At 52.4% G+C, this 12333-nt stretch overlaps 1 protein-coding gene across 1 annotated transcript; it reads right to left on the bottom strand.

The window, feature by feature from the left end:
- Window positions 1-4393: 4393 nt before the first annotated feature.
- On the bottom strand, window positions 4394-12253 carry Chmp1a (charged multivesicular body protein 1A). The gene is made up of 7 exons (XM_021170676.2): window positions 12145-12253; window positions 9855-9874; window positions 8630-8707; window positions 7533-7679; window positions 7065-7193; window positions 6297-6484; window positions 4394-5897 (listed from the first exon to the last, which is right to left on the bottom strand). The coding sequence occupies exons 1-7, from the start codon at window positions 12149-12151 to the stop codon at window positions 5876-5878; spliced, it is 591 nt and encodes a 196-aa protein (XP_021026335.1). The 5' UTR covers window positions 12152-12253; the 3' UTR covers window positions 4394-5875.
- Between the last annotated feature and the right edge of the window lie 80 nt (window positions 12254-12333).

Here is a 12333-nt window from a genome sequence, read left to right as displayed (position 1 = left end):
GAACGAAAGGACAGGGGCCTGCATACCTCCAGGTCTGTGGGTATTAGCACAGAACAAGACTTGGTCCTATCCCTGTGTCTGTCACAACCTAGTTCACTAAGTAGCATCCTTTGTAGTCTGGTGTAAATGTCTCGAGGAATACCCTCTGACTATTTAGTATCGATTTATAAGGGGAAATGCTTAGGAAAGGGTTCTGTGCTCAATGTCTGGACAAAGCAGTGGGAAAGCTCCCTCTGGTGGACTTCCAGGGTATTACACCCCATTTTGCCAACTGGGAAATAAGGGGGCAGAAGTCCTAAAACAATCCCAGGTCTGAGCTGTCAGGGGCTGAGGGGAGAACCCAAGACTGAGATCAAGCTAAGGCCTTGTCTTGATGCCAGATTGGAAGAACCTTGAATTCAGAGCCAGCAAGGCCCCGTCTCAAGATTTCTAGTTGCCTAACGTCATCTTTTTTTTTTTTTTTTTTTTTAAGATTTTATTTATTGATTATATGTAAGTACACTGCAGCTGTCTTCAGACACTCCAGAAGAGGGCGCCAGATCTCGTTACAGATGGTTGTGAGCCACCATGTGGTTGCTGGGATTTGAACTCTGGACCTTCGGAAGAGCAGTCGGGTGCTCTTACCCACTGAGCCATCTCACCAGCCCCCTAACGTCATCTTTTTTGTGGTTGTTGAGTCAGGGTTTCATGTAACTAAGGGTGGCCCCCAACTTGCTGCGTAGCCAAGGATCACCTTGGATGCCCGATGACGCTGTAAAATCACACGATAGCACCCGCTGAGGTGACACGTCTCATCTGGTTCTGAAGAGTCTACCGCTTGATGAAGTGCCGTTCCCGTATCCCCTTTGTCCTACTTCGGGTCACCATCTTTCTTTTTATTTTAGAATGGCGGGGCTGGCCTTGGTGGCGCACGCCTTTAATTCCAGCACTGGGGAGGTGGAGGCAGGTGGATCTCTGTGAGTTGAGGTCAGATAGCTAGGGCTAGGTAGAGAGAGACCCAGTCTCGAAACAAGCGAAAACTGTGTGTGCGTACATGTGCGTGTAGGCATGGGTACAACCACATAGAGGCCACCATTTGAGAATTGGTTCTTTCATCTCATCTCCGGCTGTGCCAGTTCAGGTCAGCAGGGTCAGTAGCAGGCTTTGCTCTATCCACCAACCGTCTTCACATCCGACGTTTCCTTCTAAAGCATCCAGGCCTTGACAGGGCACCTGAGGTCAAGGATTCTGCAGAAGGTTTCACACAGGTGGGGGGAGAAGCTAGAGCACACCCCGTGGATGCAGGTTCTAATCTTGGTGAATGGGGACATGATCTGGATTTTTCTCTATTGGTCTCATCCAGATGAGTAAGGCAGCCCTCTGAGCTGTGAGGACCATGTGGGAGGCCGCTGAAAGGCATCTGAGGCAAACCAAGCAAAGTTCTAAGTGAGGCAGACCTTCTTGGAAGGCTGGGTTATTTCACACACTCCCCCAAAAGATCAAGTGTGTTGGGAGAGCCGCCCACAATGCAAATGAACCTACCAGAACTACACAGGCTACCTTGAACACTATAAACACACACACACACACACTCACAATCTGTTAACTGGATGTAGTTAGTAAGTTTGTCCCTGACTGTTGCGGCCTGCCCACAGTCCACAACACGAACGGTTCAACTGAGAATGGCAGTTCAGGCTGAAAAGAGAGGAATCTAGACGGGGCGGAAGAAACAATGGAGCCAAGACAACAAACATTCTGATCAAGGCTCAATTTTACTAATTCCAGACACTCAGTTATAAAGGAAGGGGGAGGGAACCCAATATCCCGCCAAGTAACTCAGGGTCCAGTAGCAGGACGAACACGTGTGTGCCTCCAGGCAGCAAAGGCAGGTTCCAGCAGTAGGTAGGCGTGACAGGACGAATGAGCACTTAGCTCCACCTTTGAGCAAGCAGGTTCCAGGCTGGGGGAAGGGAGGCCACACCTGACCACTGTACTCTACCACTGAGCTAACCTACCCCAAACCCCAGGAAGTCAGTCTGAAACTACTTTGGGTACAAAGCAAAGCAGAGGAGAGGTAGTTTTCACACTGGAGGACAGTAAATAAACGAGGTGTGTGTGGCACCCACATATAAGCTGAACCCCTCAAGAGACCAGAGTGGGAGGACCTTGAATTCAAGGCCATCTTGGGCTACAAGTGACATCTCCTCATTCTTAAATTCCTTGCAGACTAATTTTTGTGTACAGATATTTTGCCTATGTATGTCTGTGTACCATGTCTGTGGGCCCAGTGTCCACAAAGGTCAGAGTGTGTCAGGTACCCTGGAACTGGAGTTACAGATGGTTGCTGGGGATTGAATCCAGCTCTTCTGGAGGGGCAGCTACTGCTCTTAACTGCTGAGCCACCTCCCTCCACCCCGAGAGCTCCTAAAAAAAAAAAAAAAAGCAGAGGAGAAGGTGGCTCACACCTGTAATCCTAGCTCCCAGGAATCAGAATCAGGGTCACTGTGAGTTTGAGGCCAGTCAGGTAACTCTGCTTCCTAAATAGGCATGGCTATTTAGTAAGGCCTTGTCTCAACAAAAAAAAAAAAAAAAAAAAAAAAAAAAAAAAAAAAAGGAAGGAAGGAAGGAAGGGGGAGAGAGAGAGAGAGAGAGAGAGAAAGAAAAGAAAGAAAGAGAGAAAGAGAGAAAGGCAAGAAAGAAAGCAAGCAAGCTTCAAATAGTTGGGTCTGTGATACCAGTAGTAGGCCGATCTCTGTGATTTCAAGTTCACCTCACTATAGTGAGTTCCAGGACAGCCAGAGGTCCATATGAAGACCCTGTTTAAAAAATACTTTAAGCCGAGCAGTGGTGGTGCGCACTTTTAAGATGTATTTATTTTATGTAAGTAGCTGTCTCTGTCTTCAGACACACCAAAAGAGGGCATCAGATCTCATTACAGATGGTTGTGAGCTACCATGTGGTTGCTGGGAATTGAACTCAGGACCTCTGGAAGAGCAGTCAGTGTTCTTACCTGCTGAGCCATCTCTCCAGCCCAAAATGTGCAGCACAGGCTGGCTATGAACTCATGGTCCTCCTGCCTCTGCCTCCTTCAGCAAATCCTACCGGCGTGCGCCATCAGAAGTGGCGGTGGTGGTGCACACTTTTAATCCTAGCACCCAGGAGGCAAGCAGGTGGATCTCTGAGTTCGAGGCCAGCCTGGTCTAAAAAGTGAATTCCAGGATAGCCAGGGCTACATAAAGAAACCCTGTCTCAAAAACAATAACAAAAAAGGTACAAGGAAGGAAGAGGGTGGCTAGGCTGGCTCTTACAGTGCTAATACACGGTCCTAATATGATCAGAGGGGTACAGTCAAGCATCTTGTGAGCTAGTCATCTTTCTTGGAAGCACGAGGTGTGACAGGTAGGCAGTTTTGCTGGTGTGAATGTGTACATGTTTATAGCTCAGGGGTTGACAGCTGTGTTTCAATCATTTCATCTTTAGATCTTTTTAACTTATGAACTTAATGTACACAGGAGGGTGTTCTTCCTGCATGTATACCAGAAGAGGACATCAGATGACATGGGACTACAGTTACAGATGGTTGTGAGCCACCATGTAGTGGCAGGTATTGAACTCAGGACCTCTGGAAGAGCAGTCAGTGCTCTAAACCTGTGAGCCACCCCTCCACCTTTTGAGATGAGGTCTCTGATTCAGACGTTAAGTAGCCTACTAGCCTGTGAACTCCAGGGATCTGCCTGTCTCTGGCTTTCTAAATACCAGGGTTACTCCAGGCCTGGCTTTTTAACATGAGTTCTTGAGATTCAAACTCACGTCTTCCTGTTTGTTCAGCAAGCACTTTGCCAAAGGAGTCGTGTGTGCACGCACCAAAGCCTATTGTCTCAGCACTGTTCCCCTCTCAAATAAATCATCAATGGCCAGGTTGATGGCAGAGAAGCCAAGAGAACCCTGACTCCTGCAGTGCAGGGGAAGCTGGGAAGTAGGATGTGCTGAAATCAAGAGGGTGGGCTGAAGGGCCCAGGAGCAAAAAAGAAGCATCTTAAATTGGGAAGAATTTTTGCATCAATACTTTTTTATTGGTTTTTTCGAGACAGGGTTTCTCTGTGTAGCCCTGGCTGTCCTGGAACTCACTTTGTAGACCAGGCTGGCCTCCAACTCAGAAATCCACCTGCCTCTGCCTCCCAAGTACTGGGATTAAAGGCGTGCTCCACCACGCCCGACTCTGATTCCACCATTTGTATAGTCTGAGAATCATTGCTCATCCTTGCCTCCCCTTTCCTCCTGGAAACAAGGCCTCCAGGGACACTACCCCTCCCCAGTTCTGACTCCACCCTGAAGTGAGACACTGGATCATCCACATGGGGTGCAGCCCACAGCTCACAACCCTGCCCAGGACACCAAAGCAAAGTCTGAGACGTTCTTCACCAATCCCTTTATTTACTTACGACAGCACTGTGAAGGCAGACACGCCCATTCTGATGAACCCAGCCCAGCTCCCCCATCCCTACTACTGTTCCACAAACCCTGCACCCTCCAGGACCCAGGGAACTCACAAGTTATCCCGAGACTGCAGCTACTCTCAACACCTAACATAGAAGTTGATTTCAGGAAGCCTTGTGGGGGCCATGGTTAGATTGTACCTTGGTCCCCACATCCAGGGCAACAATTCCAGCCCCCACCTATAACATCAACTTGTAATGTGGAATACCCAGGGACTCCAAAGTGCAGAACAGAAGAAACCAAACACAGGTAGCCTCCAAACTTGTGTGTAATCCTGTGGGCACCGCTACACTGCTCAGCCTATAGAGAGGGCTGGGACAAACACAACCCGTCCACTGTGCTTTCTACGTTGGCAAAAGAACAAAATCACCAGGAGTTTTAAGAACATGAGTAAACTTCAGGAGATAGAAGACCAATCAGCAGCCGTGCAGTTTCCAGGTCTACCTGCTCGCTGCCAGCTTCCTCACTGCGGAGGGGGGGAGAGCTTGCTGCCACCAGCCAAAGGTGACTGACTCAGGCTCCCTCTGTTAGCCAGCCAGGCTCTCCCTTGGAGACGGCAGAAAGCAGCAGCCTTTGTCTAAAAGGGCAGGGGAGCCAGTCATTCAGGAATGAGCAGCTCTAAGGCGGCCTGGGAGCTGACACTAGGAGTCTGTCAGCATCAGGCAGACAGTTCAGCCCCAGCAGCCCAAAGTTCTTCCAGAGGCAGCTGCAGATTAAGGTGGAAGAATCTCTTAGGAAGGAGCTGGACTTGAAAGTGGATGGTACTTCTGTTCCTGTGGGCTGGGAAAGGGAGCTGAGGGACAGAAAGCCCACGCAGACTCAGCCGGCCGGCAGTAGACACCAGGACCGCAGCCCTGGGAAGATGGAGGAGAGCAACCATTTGTAAAGGCCCCAGGTCAGTGTTGGTGGCACTGGACACCTTGGTACACAAAGTCCACAGGAACCTTAAGGGCTGTCACACACTGGGATTTCCTGTCTGCAGAAGAAGGGGGAGAGACTCCCAAGAGTTACCTGGCAAAGGAGGGATGGTTCTGACCCTCACTGGCCACAGCACAGAGTGGGTGTGCAGTCACTGGAATCTGAAGGCCCCAAAGTACTGGGCTCAAGTCCACACACATCTGCAGGCCAAACCCTGTCAACTCCACATAGGCAGAGGACAACAGAAAGCTTGCCATCCTCCAGCTGTGGCCCACACGCATATATGTCACCACACACTTGTGCAAATTCAGTACCAGGACAGAGACCCGCTGCCCAACCTAAGGCTCAGTTCTAAGGCGCCAGCCTGACAGGTTGGAAAAGAGCCCAGGCAGCTACGAAGGGTTGGAGAAAGTGGAGCGCAGTTGGGCAGAAGCCTCCAGAACATCACAGGGCAAGGGAGGCAGCACCTGCCACGGACATGCTAATTCCTCAGGGCAGCCAACCTGGAAACCAACACAAGAAACTGTGGTAAGAAAGGCAGCAAGCAGAGGGCACTGTGTGCAGAGCTAGACCTGAACCCAGAAGTGAGGACCCACTTAGACTCAGGTTCTCAAAGCTGTCCTGGGACAATGGGTGACAAGATGCCAGAAAGAGTCACGTACTGTGACATTCTTAGGAAGAGCATAGAACTTCCTTCTGTGGTGAGCTGCTGGCTACAGGGGGTTACCCACCGCATTCTGATGGAAGGGGGAGCTGTGCAGTCCAACACGGGTTTCCCTCTGCCCTTCCCAACAGTCCATCAAGTGGGATGGTCTTTACAAGACTGTGCTCCATCCCACAATGTCCTCAGGGTCAGCACAGAACACTAGAGCAAGTACACGGCCCCTCAGACAGCACCCTACCTCCGGGACAGCTGGTCCTCCTGGCTGCGCACAGAGCTCTCGCCCACAGCAGACGCTCCCTCTGGCAGCTGGCTGAGCTGGTCTAGGACCTCCAGGCCGTTTTCCTCAGCTATCTGGACAATGAGGCTGTCGACCTGCTCCTGAGGTGTGGTCAGCGTGGTGGCAGAGCTCACAGAATCCTCCATTACCTGAGGAGACATTCACTCTGGGCAGTATGGCTGCGGAACCCTCCATGGCGCATGAAGCCCACTGCGATTGTTTTGTGTCTGCTGTGGACATGTGCGGTACACACGTGCTCGTGTGAAGTCCAGAGGCTAAGACTGAGTATCCTCTGGACGCTGCAATCTACAAGCCTGTCACTAAAGCCAGTGCCTACATTTCAGCCAGACTGGTCAGTAAAGCCCTGGGGCTCTCCAGTCTTTGGTCCCCAGCACTAAGGCTGCCACATACTCAGCCTTTATGTGGGTGCCCTTGGGTTTGTGCAGGAAGCACTTCACCCGCTGAGCCATCTCCCCAACTCCACTGTGGTTCCTACTCTCTGTCTCCTCAAAGGGAACTCTAGGAAGCCTTTCCTGGCTCCCTTGGCCCTTCCTGCCCCATATCTGCCAGTCCCACCTCCAAGGGCAACCAGTTCCTGGAGCGTGCTGAGTTTCTGCGTGCTTGCTATCATGTGGGCCTCCCCAGAAAAGCTGGTGTCCCGTGTCCAGCTCCGCACAGCCACCCTGACACCCTGTCCAGCATAGCACCACGGCCACCACGGCCACCTACCGATGTGTGCACATCCAGGTTCTGCACCTGCTGCTCAAACCTGTCCATCACTGCAGACACCTTCTGAAGGTCCATGGCGCTCAGGGCCTTGTCCAGAGCCTTGGTCACCTGGGCCATATTCTTGGTCACCTGGGATAGAAGAGGATTAGGGATAAAAACAGAGTTAACAGGCGAATGAGGACTGCAGACCAGGGACAGGCCACCAGGGCCTCAGCTCAGCTACTTGAACACAACTGATGACACAGGAGTCCTCGGGTCTCTCCAGTTTGAAGGGAAGCTCTGCTGTGGAACCAAGAGCTCTAACTCCCAGCCTCTTGTAGAATGACACTAGGAGTCCCAGGCTGTCCTGAGGCCTCCCCGTGTCCCGCGCTGCTGGTCCAGCTTCCCCCTACTCTAGAAAGGCACCAGGTCCTGCCACTAAACCCTACAACAAACGCTGGTCACACGGCCCCATGGTTTGGCACTTACCCCCTTCATGGTCACAGCTGTCTGCACCTTGGAGGCCACTGCGTCCACACGGGAGGCCATCCGGAGCCAGTTTACACCTTCATTCTTCTTGCGGATGGCATTTTCAGCATACACCCGGGCACACTCCACATTTTTCTGCTGAAGGGCCTATGATTCAGAGGGAAATATTGATGGAGGAACTCTGTGAGCAGCTTGCGTGCCTCTCTAGTTTCCCTAGGAATAGCCCTGAGGAACAGGCGAGCTCTGTGAAGTATAGTGCCACAGTCCAGAGGACGGGCATCCAGACAGGGATGGGTGCCATAGAGCAGCCCAGGGGGTCCAGTCTGCTGTTCCTCCAGAGCCACATCTGCACAGCAGACAGGTGACAAAGGCCAAAGGAACCACAGTGGGGGAAGGCGCAGAGCTTCACCCGAGAGGCCTGAGCAGCGCGTGATCACCAGCAGCCACAGCCTTGGAGCTACTGAGCCTTGAAACAACAGGAAAGAGCTGGGCAACATCTGGCTGAAGGTCTGCTCTGTGTATCTTTAGGATGCCTTCCCACCTCTGCCCGACCATGACACCCTAGGCTGCAGCCCTGAAGGAGGGAAAGCCAGCTGATGTCACTGGAGCAGGGACAGCCTGGAGGCCATGCCTTGCCAGTTCAGGATGCTGGAAGGGAGGGAGGAGGTGGCATGAAAGCCATGCACCTGGGCTGCTCTGGACGTCACCGTGGACGTCACCGTGGGCTTGGGTGGGGAGGCAGAGGAGGACGGTTACTCCTCCTTCAGGCTCGCTCTCAAGTACAAAAGCAAACACACTGACACTCTGGAATCAGTGAGATTAAATCACAGCGCGCTGGAAGGAAGAGTCTCGTGCAAAGAGAAGATGCAGAGCACCCCGGAGGGAGACAGCAGGGGATGGTGGCTCCTGCCTACAGTTTACCAAAGCTGAAGCCGATGCAGGATGAGTCACATCGGAGGTTAGGTTAGCCTGGGCTACACAGTACAGTTCCAGGTCAACCTCGACTACAGCACTCAATCTCAATAATGAAATGAAGTAAAATAAAATAAAAGACAGGGGATGGGGAGAAAGGAACCCGGGCCAGAGGAGTTACGCACCTTCTTCACTTTGGCCTGCTCAGCCTTGGAGTCCTTCTCGGCCTTCTTGGCCAGTTTCTCCAGCTGCTTCGCTGTGAACTAAACAGAAGCCATAACATCCTGAGATGCTCAGGTGAAGTTCACCCTTTAGCCCAGGACCTCTTCTCTGCCTGTCCTTGGCTCAACCCTGTGCTAAGGCACAAAGCCTCAAAGCTTAAGTCCAGTCAGACACTGTGGGCTGTTAGAAACTGCAACAGCCCAGGGACGAATCCCCCTAAAGCCCCACCCAGGACCTAGGCCCTGTGTGCGAGGGGAGGCTGCAACAGGTTTCCTAAAGTGTCCATCATCTCTAGTAACACCCTAACCCATACCCTCCCCCAGAGTAGAAGGCTGGCAAGACAATTAATGCTCACCAAGCCTGTCCCTGCTTGTGGGGACTGGCAGCTCACAGAGAGCACACATAGCCTCCTTCAGGCTACTCAGGCAGTGACATAAACTCGTATAACTCCCTGTGGAGAACTCTGCATACACAGCTTCCTCACTCTGCCACAAGAGGAAATGTCAACATGCCCAGGACCCTTCTGGCAATGGAATTCAAGGGCTGGAGACCAGATCCTGGCCACCAGCGAGCAAGGCTCACACACTGCCCTTCATCAGCCCACATGCCACCACCTGGTGGCCGAGGTGACACCAGAGCCACATGCCACCACCTGATGGTCCAGGTGATACCAGAGCCATGTTCAGCTGCTTGTTACCTCACTCCTGCCCAGACCCTCAGAGCCAGGGAGGAAGAAGCCAGAGAAAGTTAACTCTGTCACGTGTGAGGCATGGGAGCAAAGAGGCAGAAGCAAGCCATGGTGAGCAGGCGGGGGCAGACACTTCCCAGGAGGAAGCACTTTCAGGCGCCCATAAAACTCTCCTTCAAGTTTTTAAAATTCAATCTGTGGTTTTAAATGCTTAGTAAAACATCAAAGCATGCATGTCTCGCCCAGTTGTGTTTCTTAGAAATAACACACTCGTCCTCATGAACAAATCAGAATGATCTGCTTCTACTTAGCCAAAAACGAAGAATGAGCCTGTGTTTGGTCAGCCGTCTGAGTGAGCGCTGTGTGGCTGCCATTCAATTACAATAACGTCCCTGGGACTTTGGGGTCTGGGTTCCAAGCACCACTGGTTGCCGCTGTGACTCTCATCGTCATTTGCTGGGTCCCGGGACAGGACTGGGGAAGGGTGATTTTGTACAAACCTTCAACTGGAACAGGGTATCTGCAAAGACAGAGGACACAGCTTAGAGCACTTAAAGAGACGTAACCAGCAACGCATCTGACAAGGTAGCAGACTCAGGGGATCCTTGCAGATGCCAGGGGCTGGCTCACACCAGACAGGAAGTCTGTCTGTCCTACAGTGCAGTCAGAAGATAGAGCCATGTTAGACACAGGCCTCCAAACCAACAGGGATCCTCACTAACTTTGTCAGGAACACAGGACAATCTCAAAGGGCTACTTTAAGGACAGACAGGGTGACGTATGCAGCTTTTGGCCATGGTCAGAGTGGAGATGGTGGCTTACAATTTATTCAACTTTACAAAACACATGGCGTTCTTTATCTTCAGTACCAAACTTAACCGTTAATACTTCACGGTTGGTTTGGCATAGCCTTTCCTTTATCTTCCCAAAGGCAAATAGATGGAATTAGTGTTGGGGGTAAGCCTGAGGTCACGGAAGAGGCTACTCCATGACAGCTGGGATTTCTAAGCCACAGCACCAGGCTCCAGCACACACTATCCCCACCTGTACTAAGCCAAAATAGGAACCAACCAAACTAGCTACTCATTCAAAAACTTGGGACAGAACAGGCGGTGGTGGCGCATGCCTTAAATCCCAGCACCCGGGAGGCAGAGGCAGGCGGATTTCTGAGTTCGAGGCCAGCCTGGTCTACAGAATGAGTTCCAGGACAGCCAGGGCTACACAGAGAAACCCTGTCTTGAAAAACAAAAACAAACAAACAAAAAAAAAACCCAAAAACCTGGGACAGGCAAATTCAATTTCTTACTTATCCGAGGCTGGGGTCACTTTGACCTCTTGACCCTTCTGTCTACCTCCGGAGGGCCGGCATTACAGTTGGAGCCACCGCACACCGCCCCGGTAACTGGCTCTGTTTCTGAATCTGCAGAGTGCTGTCATACTTGATTCCTAAAGCCTTACCCTAGCAGTCCAGACTCAGGGCACTGAGGGTCTGTGGATGCAGACAGGGCCTGGCAGAGACCTGCCGGGCTGCAATCACCTCTGTGCATCTCTCACCACTCAGTGTAGGCTGACCATGACACAGAGACTGGAGGAACAGTGTCACCTAGGTATGGTCCAGCCATTTCACTAGCTTTAGGACACTGGCCAAATGGCCCCCATTTTAGCCTGTACTTTCATGTAGACTCTAGAGGGACTCTAGAGGGACTGGACTCTGAAAATCGGGAGAACCCTGTTGTGCGCTGCAGAGTGAACTGTAATGCCAGACAAGGGTCCATCTTCTTCCCAAGGGACAGTCTAGGATTCTTAAGTATGTCTTCCACAGCAATGACACAGTACTTTGGCTTTCTACATTTCAGAAAGCAGTTTAAAAACAAAACAAAACCTCCATTACAGCCCTAGGCGGTGGCACAGACCTTTAATCCCAGCAGTGGGGAGGCAGAAGTAGGCAGATCTCTGAGTTCAAGGGCAGCTTGATGTATACAGTAAGTTCTAGGCCAGCCAAGGCTACACAGAGAGGCAGTCTCATACAAACAAAAAACTAGCCCATAAAACCTATTATGAGTTCTTTGGGAGTCTAGAGGTTGGAGCCGAGGCAGGTCAAAGTGACTCGTGACTCATACTGCTACAGGTGGTTCCCTCCCAACCTGCTAACCTAAGGTTAACCGGTCCCTCCTACTAGGAGGGAACCCAAAATCCTACTGTTTGGTACTTGAACTCCTTTGTATCTTAATACTATTTCTCTGGGTACTTTTCTGGTGCCTTCTGACCACACTCCGGGGTCCCCAAACAGAAACAAAACAAAACAGGGAGAGTGGCTAGTGGAAGGACCTGGATCGGGGGTCGGGTGTAGGGGTGGGGTCATTTGGACAAGATTCAGGGTTTGGATCCCGGGCGTGGGGTGCAGGCCTGGGGAGATGTGGGTAAGGAAGAAGACCCAGGGGTGAGAGCTGTCTGGGGTCTGGAGTCAGGAATCGGGAGCTGGCTTCTGCTGGGTTGTGCGATCGAGGCCCAGGAGAGGGTTTCAGCTAGGATGTCAGGGTTCAGGCACCCGGTCGGGTCCTGGTGGCTACCCGGGCTGCAGGCCGGAGGGCAGGTCCTAGTCGGGGGTCTCGAGCCCAGTGAGCTGGGGGGGCGGGTCCCGGTCCGAATACTGGGTGGAGACTATGGGTCCCAGGCCCGGGGGATAGAGTCTGGGGCTGAAGCCCGGGGCGGGTCCGGCTGGGTTATGGGGCTGAGGCGAGACGTCCGCAGACTCCCGCTCCGACCCCGAAGTGGATGACAGCCCCTTACCGTCCATGGCCGGTCGGGCTAGCACAGCCCTCGGGGCGGCGCAGGGGACGCGATGTTACGGACCCGCAGTCTCCGCGAGGACTTCCGGGGTCGCCACCGCTTCCGGTCGCGCGGCCGGCTGTCGCGAGAAGATAGCTCCGGGGGCGGGGCTTGGGCGGGGCTTGGGCGGGGCTCAGGCACGGCTCGCGC

Source organism: Mus caroli, unplaced genomic scaffold (genome assembly GCF_978045245.1).
Source record: "Mus caroli unplaced genomic scaffold, Mus_caroli_1 scaffold_10, whole genome shotgun sequence".
NCBI classification, from domain to species: Eukaryota; Metazoa; Chordata; class Mammalia; order Rodentia; family Muridae; genus Mus; species Mus caroli.
This window is presented reverse-complemented; position numbering and strand designations above follow the sequence as displayed.

Coding starts and splice junctions, on each gene's coding strand:
- Chmp1a (XM_021170676.2), bottom strand. Junction 8,708..9,854: donor ATACCCTGTTCCAGTTGAAG/GTTTGTACAAAA, acceptor GCTTCTGTTTAG/TTCACAGCGAAGCAGCTGGA. Junction 7,194..7,532: donor CAGCTGTGACCATGAAGGGG/GTAAGTGCCAAA, acceptor CTTCTATCCCAG/GTGACCAAGAATATGGCCCA.